Source organism: Protopterus annectens, chromosome 1.part0, assembly GCF_019279795.1.
Source record: "Protopterus annectens isolate FY-2018-M chromosome 1.part0, PAN1.0, whole genome shotgun sequence".
NCBI lineage: Eukaryota > Metazoa > Chordata > Ceratodontiformes > Protopteridae > Protopterus > Protopterus annectens.
This window is the reverse complement of record NC_056725.1, coordinates 1,200,728,048-1,200,746,246: the sequence shown is the minus strand read 5'-3', so window position 1 is coordinate 1,200,746,246 and position 18,199 is coordinate 1,200,728,048. Positions and strand designations below refer to the sequence as shown.

Here is an 18,199-nt window from a genome sequence, read left to right as displayed (position 1 = left end):
GTAAAAAAAGGCCATTTTCAGATCTGTCACTCCACCCTATTCTCATAAGGGTGAGAGCCAGGTCCTCCTTATCCCACTTTCACATCTGTGTGAGGAGCAAAAAATCTTGCCCAGTCCTAGCTATACTTCTGTGAGAATGAGAAGGTGTGGAAATGTGTAGAGCCTTGAATTATGAGAGAGGAAATCCCAGAATTTACTGCAGAATGCCTCCTTTCAGGTAAACCAAGATTGACTATGTATCTTAGATTTATTGTAGGTGTAATGTATCTAAATGTTGCTTCCCTGTAATATAGATTGATATTCTTTGGCTTCATGAATAGTGACTGACAGCTCAGATAATCAGTCCTAGTTTAAGGTAGTTTTTGGGACTAGTGTTCAAAACTAATGGTTTAGCTGAGAGATCTCATTGGAGTCATGCATATCATCCCACAGCCATATTTGGACAAAAGTTGTTTAAGTATACTTTTTGTGTTCGTGTGTGCGTTTCCTTTGCTAATTATTTTGTATTTGGAACATTTTAGTCTTGCGTTTCTGATTTAGTTTGACTTAGAAGTTCATTAACACTGCCAACAACAGTAATTTAGGTAGTGGCAAAAGTAGTGTAAACTTCACAGCCAGGTTGATCAGTCCCGTCTGGTATAGTTATTGTAGCTGAACACACCTGTGAGATCCTGTGCAGTCATATGCATTAATGTTGCACCATTTGTTTATTCCATTCACTTCTCTCTTCCATAATAGTCAAGAACTCTGTTATTAAGAATTAATTTGCCACTTTGGTGCAAGCTTACAACTTTTTCTTTTGTTTTTTTTTAGTGGAATCAGTTATGATAAGCCACTTCCTCCAAATCAGGTTGCATCTCTTCGTGCAGAGCGCATAGCAAAAGAGAAAAAGGTGGGCAACGGTTTGTTATAGAGTCAAATGTGATCATTATTTCTGTTGTGAACTAAAGTTGAAACATTACTGCTTCTAAATCATAAGTCATGCACTATGATTCAGTGTTAAATTAATTGCAAATGTTCAAATATTTAGGCATTAAATTCCTGATCTTAGCTCTTTAGGGAGAGCCCCTTGGCAGTCTTTTTCAAATAGAGCTTGAACTTCTGAAACTTTTTTTTTTAATTTATAACCTACTTTCTACACAGTGAGAGTTCAAAAAAGGCCTTTTTCTCCACTTATTGCTGTGTTCCTAGAATAATCTGCTGTGTTACACTGCAACATACAAGCTGAATGCTTTGCTATACTTATTGATGGGCAGGACCATTTGTCAGTAGAATTTTACAAAATTGACCTTTTCAGAATTCACTGTTGGGAAGTGGGCAATTTTGGGGGAAGTTTAATATTGTTAATCTGGTGCATCTGTCTTTGTGTCGCATTTATTTACTGTCTTACTGTACTACTCTATTGCTCGCAGTGATAGTGGTAAATGATTATGGTCTGAGTCACAGAATGGTGACTACTTGAAGATGTTCTATCTAATTTATTTATTTATCTGTTTATTTGTTAAACATTGTGCTGTGATACAAATACCCTTTACAAACACGTCCAGGGCCAAAAGGCCAAAGAAATGCAGTAAATTACCATAAACAGAGATGCAATTACAGCAAGTGGTTTAGAAGCATAATCACAGCATTGAAACACTGATTACAGTGGTTATAATTGAACAAAAAATGTAAGTGTGTAAGTACACAAGTGTAAAATTTCATAAATTTTATAAATAGGGTTTGTCAGGTACAATTTAATATAATTTGTAAGTTTTTTTTTTTTTTTTTTTTACATTTCTATCTGTATGGATCTCTGATGAGTAATAACTTAACAAGCTCCTTTTTATTGAACTGTTTCTGCATTCTCTTTGGCTTCGATTTATAGCAATTTATCTTACAAGAAAGATCCCTATTTTATTTGCCAACGAGCAAAGCCGTCTCCAATCCATTTATCTCTCTGAGAAGCAGTTGATCTGATGTTATTTTCATTCATTCCTCAACCTGTGAGTTTTGGATCTGACCCTCAGATTCGACTTGGCCACTTTCAAAAGCTTTAGTCTCCAAAGCCCGAGCTCCTCCCCTACCCATAATGACTCATTCCCCCCAGATTACCTCAGATCTCATTTGATGCTCTGTCAAGAAGCATTGTGATCCATGTGCTCGAGCTCAGTTGAGAGTTTTTTTTGCAAGTTTACAGATACGTTTTTTTCCCTTATTGTACTATCTTCTCTTTCCCCTACCTTCTTAGTTCCTAATTTCAATTTAAAAAAAAAAAAAAAGCCTTTCACTGGTCCGTTCGTTGCAGGACTTTAGTTTCCCTTTCTCTTCTTAACATGTCTGATAAGCCATTAGACTTGAAAAAATGCACTTCCTGTGGGCACAAAACTCCCTAATGCCCACACGGTGTGTGTGTGTATTGTCTTGGCCCTGCACATTTGCTGTGTTTCCGAGGGCTTCACCAGCATGCTTTGGCTGACCACCACAATAAACTTATTTTAAAGGGCCTTATCCCATCTTCTGCCCCAGCTGCAGGTTTCTCTACTTCAGGATCTCAGCCCTTCGACAAGAAGCACAGGTCCGGGAACAGAGAAAACATTCCCTGGACAAGTCTGCCTCTACTTCCAGTGAGCCTCTCAAAAAGGTTCCCAGAGAGTCAGATCTGCAGTCTTTGGACCTGAGTAAGTTTGCAGAGTCATCTCTTCAGACTCGAGCTCCTCTTCTTCCTCAGGACCAACTCCTGCTGCCTCGGGATCTCCCTTTGGGACAGATCTAAAAGATCCTCCAGACCACATTCTACACTTTGTCAGGTCCTTCCGTAGTCCTTCTGGATCTGAGTTGGATAGACTGATGAGACATTTCCTTCAGAGACAGATCCAGATGGGGGTTTCACCTGCTCCCTGCCCCATCGGATCCATGAGTCAGTTTTCTCCTTTCAGGCCTGTTGCTCCTTCTGCAGTCCACCTTCCTACTTCGGACTCTACGGAACCGAAGACCCAGAGAGATGAGGTGTAGGAGCCAGTAGTGATTATCTCTTTGACTCCGACAGCTTCCCTGACTCACTCAGCTCTGACCATGTCAGAGCAGAGTGGCTTTCGAAGCCAAAGCCTTGACGTTAATTCTGTGGGGCTGACTTCGACTCCTAAATTTTCGGAGCCATCACTTATCCATGGCGTCTTGATGTTTGACAGCTCAGTGCCAGCTCCCCCTTCTGCGTGGACAGCCAGTGAGGCTCCAGTACTTTCTGCCCCAACAGCTTCAGCTCCGGGGTGAACATCTTCTGCGTCTTTGGGCCTGTCTGCCTTCGAAGTGGTGGAGAGGGTTCTCTCCCTAGCCAGGAGAGCCTCGGCTACAGTACTTTCGGATCCTCTCCTTACCTCCATGGATACTGTGTCTGAGACCCCACATCTGCCACCTCTGGGACAGCCAGCCCAGCAAAGTCTCCAAGCTGTTCCATCCTTGGAACCCCAAGTCTCTTCCGATGTCTCCATCATGGAAGACAATGTTTTCGAGGAAGGGAAAGGGTCCCCAAGATCTCCACCTGAGGATGCCTCCTTTGGAGACATCTTAGAAATCCTGTTCCAAAAAGATGGTTGGTCTACCAAAAACTCTACCCCTGAGGAAATGGTGTTCTTGGAGGCTTTTGGGTGTGACCCACCTACATATTGGGTGTCTCCCCCTGCTGATGCACTCATCTGTCTAGTATCAACCAGGGCATGGAAGGAACTGTACACTGTAGAACCTATCCTCAAACATGTAGATAGGATTCTTAGTGCCACAACCGACCAACTACATTGGACTAAAGGGATTCCAGTAGATGCCGTGGTTGTGTGGCAGCCACCAAAAAGGCGCTAACTTAAGAAATCTCTGCTGTCCATCCCCCCTAAAAAGGAGTCTAGGGCCATGGACAGATTTTGCAAGAGAGTTTATGCCTCGGCTACTTTCACCCTATGAGCACTAAACTGTCTTTCTTATTTTACGAGGCAACAGAGGGATTTAATGAACGAACATTCTAGCTCTGTCCCTGAGTGCATGCCTGATGAGGAATGGCGGCAGGTCTTTTCCTCCTGAATGACCACTCTTCAGTCAATTTCCAGTGTGTCCATGAGGTTAATTACCCAAGCTGCTGAGGGCATCTCAAGGGCCGCTAGTTCAGGCATTGGCATTAGGCCGCTAGTTCAGGCATTAGTCTGTGTGACCCAGAACCTTTTAAGGTGTCATGCAACAATGCACCTTTTGATAGATTATCATTGTTTGGCCCCACAGTCAGAGATGCACTCCCTTGTACTGAGAAAGATGGAAAGACCTTGTCTGCCGTTGGAATCCGGTTTTCTGCCTCACAAAGATCCTTCTCCAGGAATCAGAGTGGTGGTAAAAAAGTTGTGGTTCAAGAAGTCTTAAGCTCTTTTCATGAATCCCAGGGGGACTTTTCCCCCAGAGGCAGAGAGGGGTAAACAGTTATAATGGTAGATTCTGCCCACGCAGCAGAGGGGGTCCGCAAAGTCAGGGTCTCAAGATTCATTCTCAGACAGACCCTTTCAGCACTCCTGAAAGGTTGCCCGACTGTCCCTATCTGAAGGCAGACAGTGGACACTTATCTTTGCACCCAGAAGCCTGGGTAGCCATCACAAACGATCTCTGGGTGAAAAGGATCATATCCAGATGCTACTCCATTCCCTTTTTAAAACATCCAAATCTAAATAGATCCCTCTCTGATGTTCCACCCAGTTGGAGGGAATCAGCAGCTTTGGAGATTGCAAAGCTGTTAGAAAAAAAAAGAGTCATCCAGAAGGTCCCTGCAGATCAAATCAGATCAGGAATTTACTCAAGATTCTTTAGTACCAAAAAAGTTAGGGGATCTGAGACTAATGTTGGACCTGACATCCGTAAAAAAGTCAGTAAAAAACTCAGAATTCAGGCTGATCACAGTCCAGTGCATTTTACCACTACTGCAAATGAATGACTGGCTGTGCTTGGTTAGACCTAAAGCATGAAGTACTATCATTTCAAAATGGACAGATGCTCTAGAAGGCATCTTTGTTTCAGCCTGGGAGCCAGTCGCTACCAATTCAGAGTCCTCCCATTTGGTTTCATCACAGCCCCAGGGTGTTCACCAAATGCATGGTGGTAGTCACAGCTCACTTGAGACTGCAGAGAGTCCATGTGTTTTCTTAATTGGATGATAGGTTCCTGACTGGTTCATCCAAGACAGGGACTATTTGTTACACCTAGCCCCCTACCTAAAGCATAACCTTCAACATGCAGAAATCACAGCTGCACCTTGTTCAAGTAATAGACTTCATAGGAGCATGACTGGACACATCCAGAACCCTGGCCTTCCTCCCTCCAGACGTAATTTGTACTCCAAGTCTACCTATCAGACAGATTCTGTCAATGCTGGATCTGCCAGGAAAATTAGTTCATAGAGCATTGGGCTCTATGGCTGCCATGATTACCCTGTTACCTACAGCACAGCTGCACATGAGAATTCTGCAGTAGATGTTAGCAGTCCAGTGGTCCTTACACCAGCATCCTCCAAGATATCCGATCAAACTATCAAGAGTGTGCAAAGACTGTCTTCTTTGGTGGATTCATTCCTCAGATATTGAACAAGGACACCCCTTTGTTCTCCCCCCTCCCAAATGCCACGTTGACCACAGATGCCTCCTAGCTGGGGTGAGGTGGGGCATTTCCTGGGTTGGACAGTCCAAGGCACGTGGACACCACAAGAGACCAATCTGCATATCAGTGTCCTAGAGATGCAAGCCCTACACAACTTTCTTCCTCTAGGGACTGTTGCAGTACAAACTGACAGTATGTCAGTTTTGTGGTACATCAAACAAGGAGGAACCAGGTCTTATCCCCTGTGTTGAGAAGTAATGAGTGTGTGGCAATGGGCGATCTCTAGCAACCGCTTCATAATCGCAATGCACATTCCAGAGGAGTGCAACATTCTTGTGGACAGCCTGAGCAGGTTCTACTGACGCCTTATGATTGGTCTCTAAAGCAGTCGGTGGCAAGCATGATCTTTCACTAATGGGGTCAACTCTGCATCCCCTCACAACAACAAATGCAGCAGGTTCTTTGCCCTAACCCTTTCTCAGAGACAGTCCCCAAGAGATGTCGTTGTTCATGTTTGGCCCCTGGTCTGCTTTATGCATTCCACCTCTACCACTATTTCCCAGATTTCTTCAGAAAGCACACAGGTTGAAGAGTAGAGTAATCCTCATTGCTTTTCTGGTCACGACAAGTCTGGTTCAGCATCCTTCGGTCTAATATCCAGCAGATTTTGATTTCATCCCACAAAGCATCCACTAGAAGATTTTATAAGAGCAAATGGAAGAGATTCTCCATGTAGGTCTCAACAGAAGCAATTGGATCCATTTACTGCTCCCATTCCTGCAGTCTTAGATTTCTTTGCTGATGTCTTCCAAAATGGGGCAACATACTCCACTGTAAAATTACAACTGGCAACCATCTCAAATTATCACAATGGAGAAAAAATTTCATCGCTAACTTCTTCAGTGTTGTGTAAAGCCTTTCTTAGCCTTTCTTCGTACTTTTCCCTCCAGTCAAGGATCCCACTTCTCTTTGGCATCTAACTGTGACTCTTCAGGCACTAGTCCAGCCCCCTTTTAAACTTTCAGCCAAAGTAGATTTGTAATTCATTTCATGGAAAACTGTTTTTCTTGGTGGCCATCACTTCTGCAAGAAGAGTTTGAGTTACAAGCTCTGTCTTCCAAAACTCCTTATTTAATTTTCCATAAAGACAGAGCCACCGTATGTACCAACTTTTCCTTTTTACCCAAAGTTGCTACAGTGAACAGTATTCTGTTTTGGCATCTACCTTCTTGATTTTTTTGTTTATATTCCACGGACATGGTGGACCAGAGTTTCTTTTGTCATTTGTTTTGCACTCAGAGCTTTGATAAACTCTTTAGACTGATTGTTTTAGTTAAGCTACAAGGTGGTGAGCATTCTGCATCTACCCTGTGCTGATTTCAAAGCTTCTGAGAGAATCTACAAAACTAAGTGTTATTTTTCAGTTTTTTCTAATACTGCACTTGTATTTGATTAACTGTGCTGTTTTATTAACTGACATTACATCTGCACTGTATTTTTTCACTCTTTTTACTGTTAAACTGTTTAACTGAGTGTGAACTGTTCTCCTGTTATATTTAAGTGTGTATCTGTTCTCCTGTATTAAATCTTCCTAAACAGAGTTTAAATATCTTTAGCATAGTCTGGTTACAGGTTTTGCTGTGTCCAGATTTGTTTGTGTGATTCCTGTGTTTCCTGTTACGTTATCTTGTGTTGGCTGGGCCTACCTACACTTAGTGTGTGAGTAAGTGAACTGGTCTGGCATAGGGTGTTTGGCTACGAGCTCAGGGGCAGTGGTTGATTGGTCAGTTCCAGTGTTTCTATTTTACTTTAGTTTTTGTGGTACTTAAGCCCCACATTTGTGCATCACGCACTGCTGCTGCGCTGTTTTAACGCTTTGAGAGGTATTTCAGCTGCAGTTTTTCCCTTACCAGCACTCCTGTGCAAGTGAGGCCCTCCCTTGCAGCTACTGTAGTGATTTTGTCTAGCCCTATTCATACCTATAGGTACTTTCCTCAGATTGTACCAACTCTACTATATCTGGTTTCTCTTCCACAGATTTCGACAACCATGGACGGATAATTTCCTATGGTTTCTCCTGCTAGTCTGGTTGATAGGGGCATCCTGAGACAGTGTAGCAACTGCCTCATGTACATGGACAACTCTCTACTACTACCACCTAGGAACACAACATGTGAGAGATGCAATTACATTAAGAACCTAGAATCCTTAACATCTGGCACTGAGAAGGCTATCTACTCAAATGCCACACCTCTAACACCAACCACACCTGTACAACACACACCCACATATGCAAAGGTTCTCATCAAAAACATACCTAAACAAAAGAGACTTCCAAGGCAAAAAAACACACATACGTCACAAGCTACAGCACCAAGCACCACACATAGTACACATGCCTGTGTCTCACAGCCTCTAAGGTCCAGCCACAAACCCAGTATACTAGTCATAGCAGACTGTCATGAGCCACAGATGTGCCTCTCACCAGGCTAGACAAGGAGAAAGTCACGGTAAGTTGCTTGTCAGGTGCTAGAATCTGCCATGTCACGCACGCACTCAGGTCTCTCAACAATAGGTACTGTGATGTCTCTGTCATAGTCCATGTTGGTGTGAATGACTTGAGATGTACCTCTCTGGACTATATGAAGAGAGCTATGATTGAGCTCGCTGAATATGTGTCTCATGCTGGTATGTCCCTAGCCTTAAGCAGCGTCCTACCATCACCCAGAATGATGCCTCAATACAAACAAAAAATTATTGATTGTAACATTCTGCTTAGTTTCTGGTGTCATTCCAAGGGGATCCATTATCTGATAGCCCAGGAGGTCATGATTGACAGACCACGATGCTTTGCCAGCAGTGGCATTCATCTGTCTCCCCTGGGCTTCAGGTATCTGTCAAAGGCTCTTGCCTCCTCCATAGTGCTTTTTCTGGGAAACGTCACGAGGACAAAATTATCAACGTGAAAATTTCTTCTAAACAAAATTTAAAGGTCATGCTGCCAAACTCTAGGAGTCTTAACATGAAACTGCACTCATTGCAAGCATTCTTCGCCCTGGAAGATGCTGACATTTGTGCAATCACTGAAACCTGGTTCAAATCTGCGGAGAGCACCCCATCCTTACCAGGTTACTCATCCTACCATACTTTCAGACCCCAAATAGAGAGCTACAAAGCCAAAGGAGGTGGAGTTTCAATATTTATCAAAGACGTAAACACCTCCAGGCTGGTCAAACAGTATGATGCACAGGAGACACTCCAGGTGCAGTTAACTGTTGACAAAAAACCTATTCAAATCCTAGCTAGCTACAAACCACCAACCATGACTCAGGACACCCATCCACCTATTTGAACCTACTTGAATCCATCAAGATTCAACTCTCTACTTTGATCCTGGGTGACTTTAACTACCCAGCCGTAGAGTGGAAGACCTATTCTAGCCCAAACATGAACACCCAGAGATTCCTCGCCTTCGTCAATGCCCATGCATTGGATCAGCTTGCTGACACCCCCACGATAGGTGAAAATATTCTGGACCTGGTACTAACCAACATATGAATAGCCACTGTAGCACCTCTACAGTGTCATCCTCCTTGGTAAGATCCTACCATAAAGAGATAAATTTTTAAGTCACCATCCCCCCCCCCCGCCTGGGTTAAACAAAAACACTTTTCCAAAGCTGACTACAACCTCCTGAGAGCAAGTTATAAGCATATTCACAGGCACCATCCCTTCAGTTGGAACTAGCACTAATGTCTAAGCTTACACCAAAAAACTATATGAGCACCTACATAGCTCCATGGAGTCAGTAATAGCTGACGGAACCAAAATCATCTTTCTCAAGGAAGAGTAAACCTGTCTGGTGGACAGCAGGAGCAATAAACAAACTGTATAATAAAAGGATAAAATTGCTGTCCAGGACCAAGAAGGAGCAGGTGCAGAGTTGGAAGCAATCTCTCCTTTGTATGAACAAGCAAATAAGGTCAGTGGCGAAATCCTCTAAGGCTAACTTTGATCCAAATTGGCCACATCCAGTAAGGACAATCACATGGCCTTCTTCACATATGTCCGCAATCTCAAAGGTAATACCAAAATCTGCTCTAAACTGGTGGTCAGGAGGAATACCACATACACAAATGCCATAAATATAGCTAACCTGCTGGTAGACAAGTTCAGTGAAAACTTCACCCCTTTGTCCCCCCATCAGTAAACCAGGACATCCCAGCACCTGCCTCCCTCCCCTCATCATCAGGGAGCAGGTCTTTTTTTTTTTTTTATTCATTTCCAAAAACAAGAAAACATGAATGCAGGTTATTTATGACAGTGAAGTGTTTACAAATTATTTAAAAAGGTAGGCTAAAACCTCTAAATAGATAACAAACATTAAAACCAAAAAAGTATTTACAAAGGTGTCTATTGTTGGCATATAATTGACTTTAATAACAAGAACACCAGCAATAGCAACCATGCATCTATTTCATCTGTATATTCCAGAAGATGCAAGCCACAGATAGTTCCATGCCTCAACGGTATACAAAAGCGACTCAGAAGACCGATAGATGCATGGTTGCTATTGCTGGTGTTCTTGTTATTATATTACTTGTTTTTGGTGCTTCATCCAGCGTAGCATTTGCCTATAGAGGTGTGGTTGCCTTTTTGTTGACTGGTTTTATATAATTGACTTTGTATACAATTGTTTCCTAATTATAATCTGCTACAGTCATTACTCTCCAGTATTTCAGATGTTCATCATGTTTCACTGTTGCAGTCATTACTCTTGGGTTATCCTGCTGGCAGGCTACCCTCAGTAGGCCAGAATTCCAAAGTCTAGGTCCGGCGTCGGTTGCTGTCGCCCCTTCCCTGACGTCAGTGCACCAGGCGTATAAAAGATGCAGCCGATGCCATTTTCTCCAGTCTTTCTTGCCGCGCGGTGCCCGAAGCAAAAGCAGTTCACAAGCGTCGGTCGGCCGACTCCTGAGATTTTCAAATCCAAATTTCAGAACTGAAAACTTCATTAAAGCTAAGTACCCTGTTGGGGAAACATTTTTCTTGCCCCAGACCAATGTCAGAAAAAGTTAACAATTGTATTTCTTGTGGGAAGCAAATACCTCATAAGGATTTTCACTCTTACTGTATTCCTTGCCTAGGCCCTGATCACAACGTTGCTAGCTGTCAGTTTTGTGCTAGATTTAACCAACGCACTATCAAGCATCGGTTCGATTTTGCATTTCATTACTTTGGCCAAAGATTTAATTATATAATGCCGTCGGACCAGCCGACAACAGGAGTTTACAAAAAACGCAAGGAAAAGGACAAGGATAGGCATCCGAGGTCCAAAACCGAGAATGAAGCCTCTACTAGGCCAGTCGCCGGTTCGCCAGTTCTCAATGAGGCACTTTCGCAGCCCCTGGCGCCTGCTTCCTCAGAGCCACAGGCTGCTACCGACTCCTACGTGGAGCCGACTGGGCCTGTGGATACTCAAGGTATTGGACACTTGGAAATCATGCCCTCAGATGGGTCCGGAGCCGCTGAGCAGGCATCGGCTTCTGAGGGTGTCTTCAGACCTACACAACTATATATTAAGCCATCTTCAGCTTCAAAGACTAAAGCAGCTCTAAAGACAAAGAAACAAGTACAGCATTCCCCTACTCAGACTTCCATGCCTAAAAAACAGATGCTCAAAATGGCCGAAGACCTAATTACTTTGATCAGGGGCTCCCATCCCCCTCCTGATAAGAGGCCTAGGCAAGAGACAGAATATGATTCTTCTGATCAGGAATCTTTTTCCTCTGATTCCTCTTCTGAACAGGATTACTCCATGCTTCCCTATGAGGATTCTGATGCTGAAGAATCCATTCCTTCAGCCTCTCCTCCTGAGGATTATTCTTTTGGGGAAACTCTGCGTACTATGAGAGAGCATTTCCACTGGGAGAGCCAAGATTATTCTGAATCTAAGAAAAGGCTCCGAGACTTTCTGCTTCTTCCTCAGCACAGACCCCTTGCTATTCCACCTGTTCTAGACATTGTAGATGATGTGTTTTCAGAGTCCAGCCTGTCCCCTGACTCTCTACCCCCTGCACCTGCTAAGCCAGACAGATACTACAGGGTCTCAGATTCTCATAAATTCCTATATAAAAACCCCGCTGCTGACCCAGAAACTATATCTCAGGGTCCCAAGGGGGTTAAAGCTTCCACTGCAAAAAACCCTGTTACTTCTGATAGGGATTCTATGGCTCTAGGCAGATGGGGGAAAAAGTCTACACTTCTGCTACCCTGGCTGTAAGGGCTTTAAATTGTCAGTTTCATATGCTTAAATATCAGCAATATTTAATGTCACTGCTTAAACAGAAAATGTTGACAAATACTGAATGTTTGGAGAACAAGGAATTGCAGGATTTATTGCATGCAACTGAACAAGTGGGAAAGCATACTTTGCAATGTGGTTATGATTCACTGGAGGCCTCTTGCAGGGCCGCTGTTACAGGTTCTGTTATTAGAAGGCATGCTCGGTTAAAGGAACAGAATCTGCCTGATCGTGTTAAAGCAAAATTATTAGATGCACCATTACAGCATGATACTTTGTTTGGTACTAAGGCAGAAGAGGTGTTGAAAAAAATGGAGAATAAAGCAAAATCCATGCAGACAGACAAGGATTTCTTACAGGTACAGCCACCCAGGTTTAGCAATAACTTGCCTTCTAAAAATTGGTCCTTTCCAGTGTCAGACAGACCACAAAGAGGCAGATACAGGTGTCCCAGAGGCAGATCTCAGCCCCAAGGCTCATACAGGCCAAAACAATGGGGTGCTCCTACCTCCAAAAGCGGAGAAGGCAAATCACAACCCTACACGAAACAGTCCCAATGACGTTCCTCTACCAGTTCCAAGCAATTTTCTTTTGACAGCCCCCTTGGGGGAAAACTAGCACTTTTTTCATCAAATTGGCAAATGGTTACCCAAGACTAATGTGTCCTGAACATGGTGTCCCAAGGCTACAGGTTCCATTTTCACACTCTACCAAGGCCAAAGGGCATGCCAGACCTGCCACACAATCAGTGGGCAGAGGCACAAAAGCAAATTACAGCCCTCCCGGACATGAGGGCCATTCAGCAAGTACCACAACAAGAGCAGGGGCAAGGATTTTACTCCAGACTTTTCCTAGTACCCAGGAAGGACAAAACCTGGAGACCAATACTGGACCTGTCTATACTAAATACGTTTCTGGAAGTTCCAAAATTCAAGATGTTGACTCTACAGCAGCTACTGCCCATGCTGGGCAAGAGGGCTTGGCTCGTAACTTTGGACCTAAAAGAGGCATACCTGCGTGTTCCAGTCAGGCAATCTTGCAGAAGATACCTCATATTCATAGCTGGCTCAATGCATTACCAATTCTCTGCACTGCCCTTTAGCTTATCTACTGTGCCCAGGGTCTTCACAAAATGCCTGGCACCAGTAATTGCGTTTTGCAGACAAAAAGGAATTCAGATATATCCCTACTTGGACGACTGCCTAATTCAAGCAGAGAACAAAGACACTCTTCTAAAGCATCTGGCGTTTGTAAAAAGATTACTAATTGGCCTAGGGTACACAGTAAACGAAAATAAATCAAAACTAGTGCCCTCTCAAGAGATAATATTCCTGGGTGCAAGCTTAAACACAACTGCCCAGATGGCTTATCTCATGCCAGACAAGCAAAAGCAACTGTCTACTTACTTCAAGAAATTGGCAACAAAAACCCACTTATCTGCAAGGAAAATCCTGCAGGCCTTGGGTTTCATGGCATCCTGCATTCTACTAATTCCATATGCCAGACTGCATATGAGGAAACTACAATGGTATCTGAAAAGTGTTTTGGACTCAGCATTGCCACAGCCTAGAGACAGTAATTGCACTCATTCCCTGCCCTACAACAGGAGTTTCGATGGTGGGCAGAAGCCTGTCACCACAACAAGGGTCTGCCATTCAGTTTACCCACAGCCAGACATACACTGACATCGGATGCATCAGATTATGCCTGGGTGGCCCATATAGCAGGAAAATGTATTCAGGGCACATGGCCTGCAAACCAGATGCATCTTCACATCAATCAAAAGGAGATGCTAGCTGTTCAAAATGCCCTGACAGCTTTCAAGGACCTGCTTCATCCAGGACAGTTACTGATAAAGACAGACATCATTACGGTCATGTGGTACATAAACAAGCAGGGAGGTACACATCCCTACCCCCTCTGCAGACAAGCAATGACCTTATGGGACACAGCATTGGCTTTTCAAGTTAACCTGCAAGCACAATTCCTGCCAGGAAAAACAAGTACTCTGGCAGATGAACTAAGCAGAAACCTCATGGATCCCCACGAATGGAAACTGGATCCACAAGTCTTCAGCATGATAATAAGGAAATGGGGATGCCCAGACTTAGATCTATTTGCATCCCCTCACAACTGTCAATTGCAGAGATTTTGCACAAGGATTTATCACAAACAAGGATGAAAAGTGGACGCCCTGTCATTCAGCTAGAAAAATCTAACAGCATATGCTTTTCCACCACTGCCTCTCCTTCCCAGAGTACTCCTAAAGGTCAGACAAGAGAAGCCAAAAATGATACTGATTGCACCAGACTGGCCACGCCAGCACTGGTATCCAATCCTAAAGAGCTTGTCTCAAGGTCCAGCATGGATATTGCCTCAAACTTCTGACTTGCTGACCCAGCAAAACAATCAAATCCTGCACAGCCAACTCAGAACCTTAAATCTGGCAGCATGGCGGATAATGTAGCCATTCAGAACACTCCTCTTTCAAAAGCTGTTATGGATGTCATCTTGGAGGCCAGGAGGCCCAGTACCAGAAAATCTTATGCAGAAAAATGGAAGAGATTCTGTGCTTGGAACCAGGAGCAAGGCATTGACACGTCCCGTACCAAATATACCTCAGATTTTACAATACCTAACTGAGATGCTGAACAAAGGCCTTTCTTTCTCATCGATTAAGATTCATGCCTCTGCCATTTCAGCCCATTACAATATGGAACCACCTGTCTTTTCTCATCCTTTAATAAGGCAGTACCTCAGAGGGGCGAAAAACATTAGGTCTCCAAGGAGAGCACCAGTTCGGCCTGGGACCTCAATTATGTTTTGGAAAAACTCACACTGCCTCCTTTCGAGCCAGCATCAACAGCCAATATAAAATTCATATCCTGGAAAACAGCTCTGTTCCTAGCAATAACCTCTGCAAGATGAGTCTCGGAGTTACAAGCACTCATGGCTGTGGAACCTTTCATCATTTTTCATCCAGACAGGGTTCCTCTGAGGGCAAACCCTACATTTATGCCTAAGGTGGTGTCCAGTATGGCCCTCAACCAAACCATTCACTTGCCTACCTTTTCCCTAAATCCACAGAACAAGGGTGAGAAAATTCTGCATTATTTGGACATACATAGGCAGTTACGCTTCTTCTTGGACAGAACTAAAGCTTTCAGAAAGACTGAGCAACTTTTAGTGTCATATACTGCAGGATCACAAGGAAAGGCTATCTCAAAACAGACTATCTCTAAATGGATAGGCAATTGCATCCGTTTCTGCTATTTTCAACATGGCAAATCAGTGCCTAAGGACATTAGGCCTCATTCCACCAGAGCAGCAGCCTTCCTCAGAGGAGTACCAACCAAAGATATCTTAGAGGCTGCAACTTGAGTTCAGTGCACACCTTTACAAAGCACTACCACTTGCCTCTCTACTCTAAGTCCAGAGCAGGCTTTGCCACTGCAGTTCTGCAGGGCCTCATAGCCTCTCCTAATCCTATTTAGTCCAGCCACCCATCCTCAGCTTTGGGATTCTACCCAAGAGTAATGACTGCAACAGTGAAACACGATGAGCATAGTATAGTTGTGTACCTACCATAAATGTAGATGCTCGAGTGTATTCACTGTTGCAGTCCAAGTTACCCACCCACCACCACCCCCCCCTTCTCTTTGTTGGGATTTATCTGCACTTCTCTATCCTATACAACCTTTTTGGTGTATTTGCTTGTAGATGAAGGAAATGTTATTTTTGTGCATGCATTTCTTATTGGCATATTTCTCAGCCTACCAAATTGTGGCACCTGACGTCTGGGGCAAGAAAAACTGAAGAAAATGGTGTCGGCTGCATCTTTTATACCCCTGGCGCACTGACGTCAGGGAAGAGACGACAGCAACTGACGCCGGGCCTAGACTTTGGAATTCTGGCCGACTGAGGGTAGCCTGCCAGCAGGATAACCCAAGAGTAATGACTTCAACAGTGAATACACTCGAACATCTACATTTATGGTAGGTACACAACTGTACTTTACTTTTTGCCATGCTATATATAATGAAGTAGTTCTTTCAGTTCTTCCTTTAATAGTGTTAATTTCCAATTGCGATACTGCTGACACCATATTCATGAATTGCTTAAAAGTTGGAGAGGGAGCAGGTCTTTAATGTCTTCTCAAAAGCAAAAAATACAGCCTCCATGGGACCTGACAGTATCCCTGGCTGGGTCCTACATGAACTCAGGCAAGAACTCTCAGGACCATTAAGCACCCTGTTCAACCAAAGCCTGAGCACCGACTTCTTCCAAGCACAAAAGTGGAGCATCCACCGACCCAGGCAGTTATAGGCCCATCAGCCTAACTAGCTTGATCTGTAAGGCCATGGAACACATTATCATGGACGTTATATAAACAAGGACATTGGCAACCTCCAAACCCTTGACCCCACACAGTTTGGTTTTGCCAAATGGAGATCATGCCTGTTGAACACAAACCAGGAACTAGGAACAACAAGTACAAACAATCCAAAAACTGAAGGTACTGAAGACACCAGCGAGTCTGCAAGAAGTTTAAAAATGTATTAGTAATGAACCAACAAGATTAAGCGGTTTCGTCAGTCTATAACCAAGACTTCATGAGAATCTAAAATTTCAACAAACTCTACAATATTTAAGTAGTAAATAATCACATGACCACTACATCAATTAACAACAGAAGCAAATTTGTTAACCCTGTGTTGTCAAGTACAAAAGAAGGTAGTTGTTAGAAGACAAGGTCTGGGGTTTACACTTTGTATTCGATAAGAGCTTCCCATGGCCCTCCCCTTGTATTCTGAGGTACAAAATCCAATCCAAAAAATAAAAAAGAATGATCAGGGTGCATTTCCACATACTTGTATAAAGAGTTTTTAACATTCTTGTTCGTTATGTCTAGATTGTGCTCGTAAATATGCTCTTTAAATTTCCATTTGGTTTTTCCCACATAAAAACACAAACATTGAGCACACTTTGCCACATATACTAAACCTAGTGAATTACAAATGCAGTGAAATGAAGTAACCAACTTGTGGGTTCCTACCACTAGTGTGTTACCCTCAAAAATAAATTTACATTGGTTGCAGAGTCCACACTTGTAGGTTCCCCACCTCTTGGCTAAATCTGGAGCCAGTTTTTCAATGCCTTCCAACAGTTTTTTTTTTTTTTTAAGTTCTTTCCTGTCCTATGTAATATACATGGTCCATCACCAAACGTCTCAAAATCTTTCCCATAACAAGAAAATATTTTCCAGTTCTTACATAGTGTATTACCAATACCGTGGCATAATTTTTAGTATTGTTACCTGTAGAGTATCTTTGATTAACATCCTCTATAATCTGAGTAGTGGAACCCCTAAAAAGAGGTATCATGGTACTTTCTAACCTTTTAGTGCTAACCTCACTACGAATGCTAACAGTCATGCCTGGAACATGTCAAGAAGTTTGTTACTTTTTTGCTTAAACATATTGCCATCAGAAATCATTTTAGCCAGATGAATAAATTGTCCCTTTACCACCCCTTTCTTAACATGCCAAGGGTGGCAACGTGTGTAATGCAAGAGAGAGTTTGAATAGTGGGTTTCCTGTAAATGTTAGTAGTAAGCCTCTCCTTAACATGATCTTAGGCTGTAAGCACATATAGGTAACTAATGCTTTCAGTCCTGTAGGAATAATTAAATTTCAAAAACGAGGCAGTGGAATTCAAATAGTTTACCAAGTCAGTTGCTTCTTCTTCATTTATTTCCCCTGCTAAAAAATATCCAAAAATCTGGCATAGATTTTTAATGACTGTATTTTTGGGTTACTCAATATGTACTGTTTTTTCCCACTGCACCGTAATTATATTAGCATTCGGGGGGGGGGGGAACAAGCCACCCCCATTAATACTCCCCTTTACTGCTTAAAATACTGTCCTTCAGTATAAACAAAGTTGTAGTCTAAAATTATTTACATCAATGTGACTAAAACTTCAATTTCATCAAAAGAATATGTTCTTAAATCCACTAGAAATTCCCTAAACCATTCAAGACCAAGTTGATGGGGAATAACATTGAGTAAACTAACAACATCTACTGTTACAAAGCATAATGCTTTTGAATAGTTAACTCCCCTCAGTTTTGTCAAAAAATCCCAAGAGTTCTTACAGAGGTGGTGGTATCTTGCTAAACAATTTTTTAAGCTTCAAATTCACGTATTTTGCCATTGCATGTACCTTAGAAGTACTGGCATTAACAACTGACCTCATAGGAGGATCTCTCAAGTCTTTATGAAGCTTTGGATT

General features: G+C 42.9%; 1 protein-coding gene across 3 annotated transcripts in view; it reads left to right on the top strand.

Annotated features, from left to right (window-relative positions):
- The window catches only part of EP400 (E1A binding protein p400), a 3,509,270-nt gene that overhangs the window by 2,774,641 nt on the left and 716,430 nt on the right, over positions 1 to 18,199 (top strand). For all 3 annotated transcript variants that reach the window (XM_044065578.1, XM_044065569.1, XM_044065563.1), the window contains one exon: positions 814 to 892. In XM_044065578.1, coding sequence (XP_043921513.1) covers positions 814 to 892 — 79 coding nt within the window. The remainder of the gene's footprint in view (positions 1 to 813; positions 893 to 18,199) is intronic.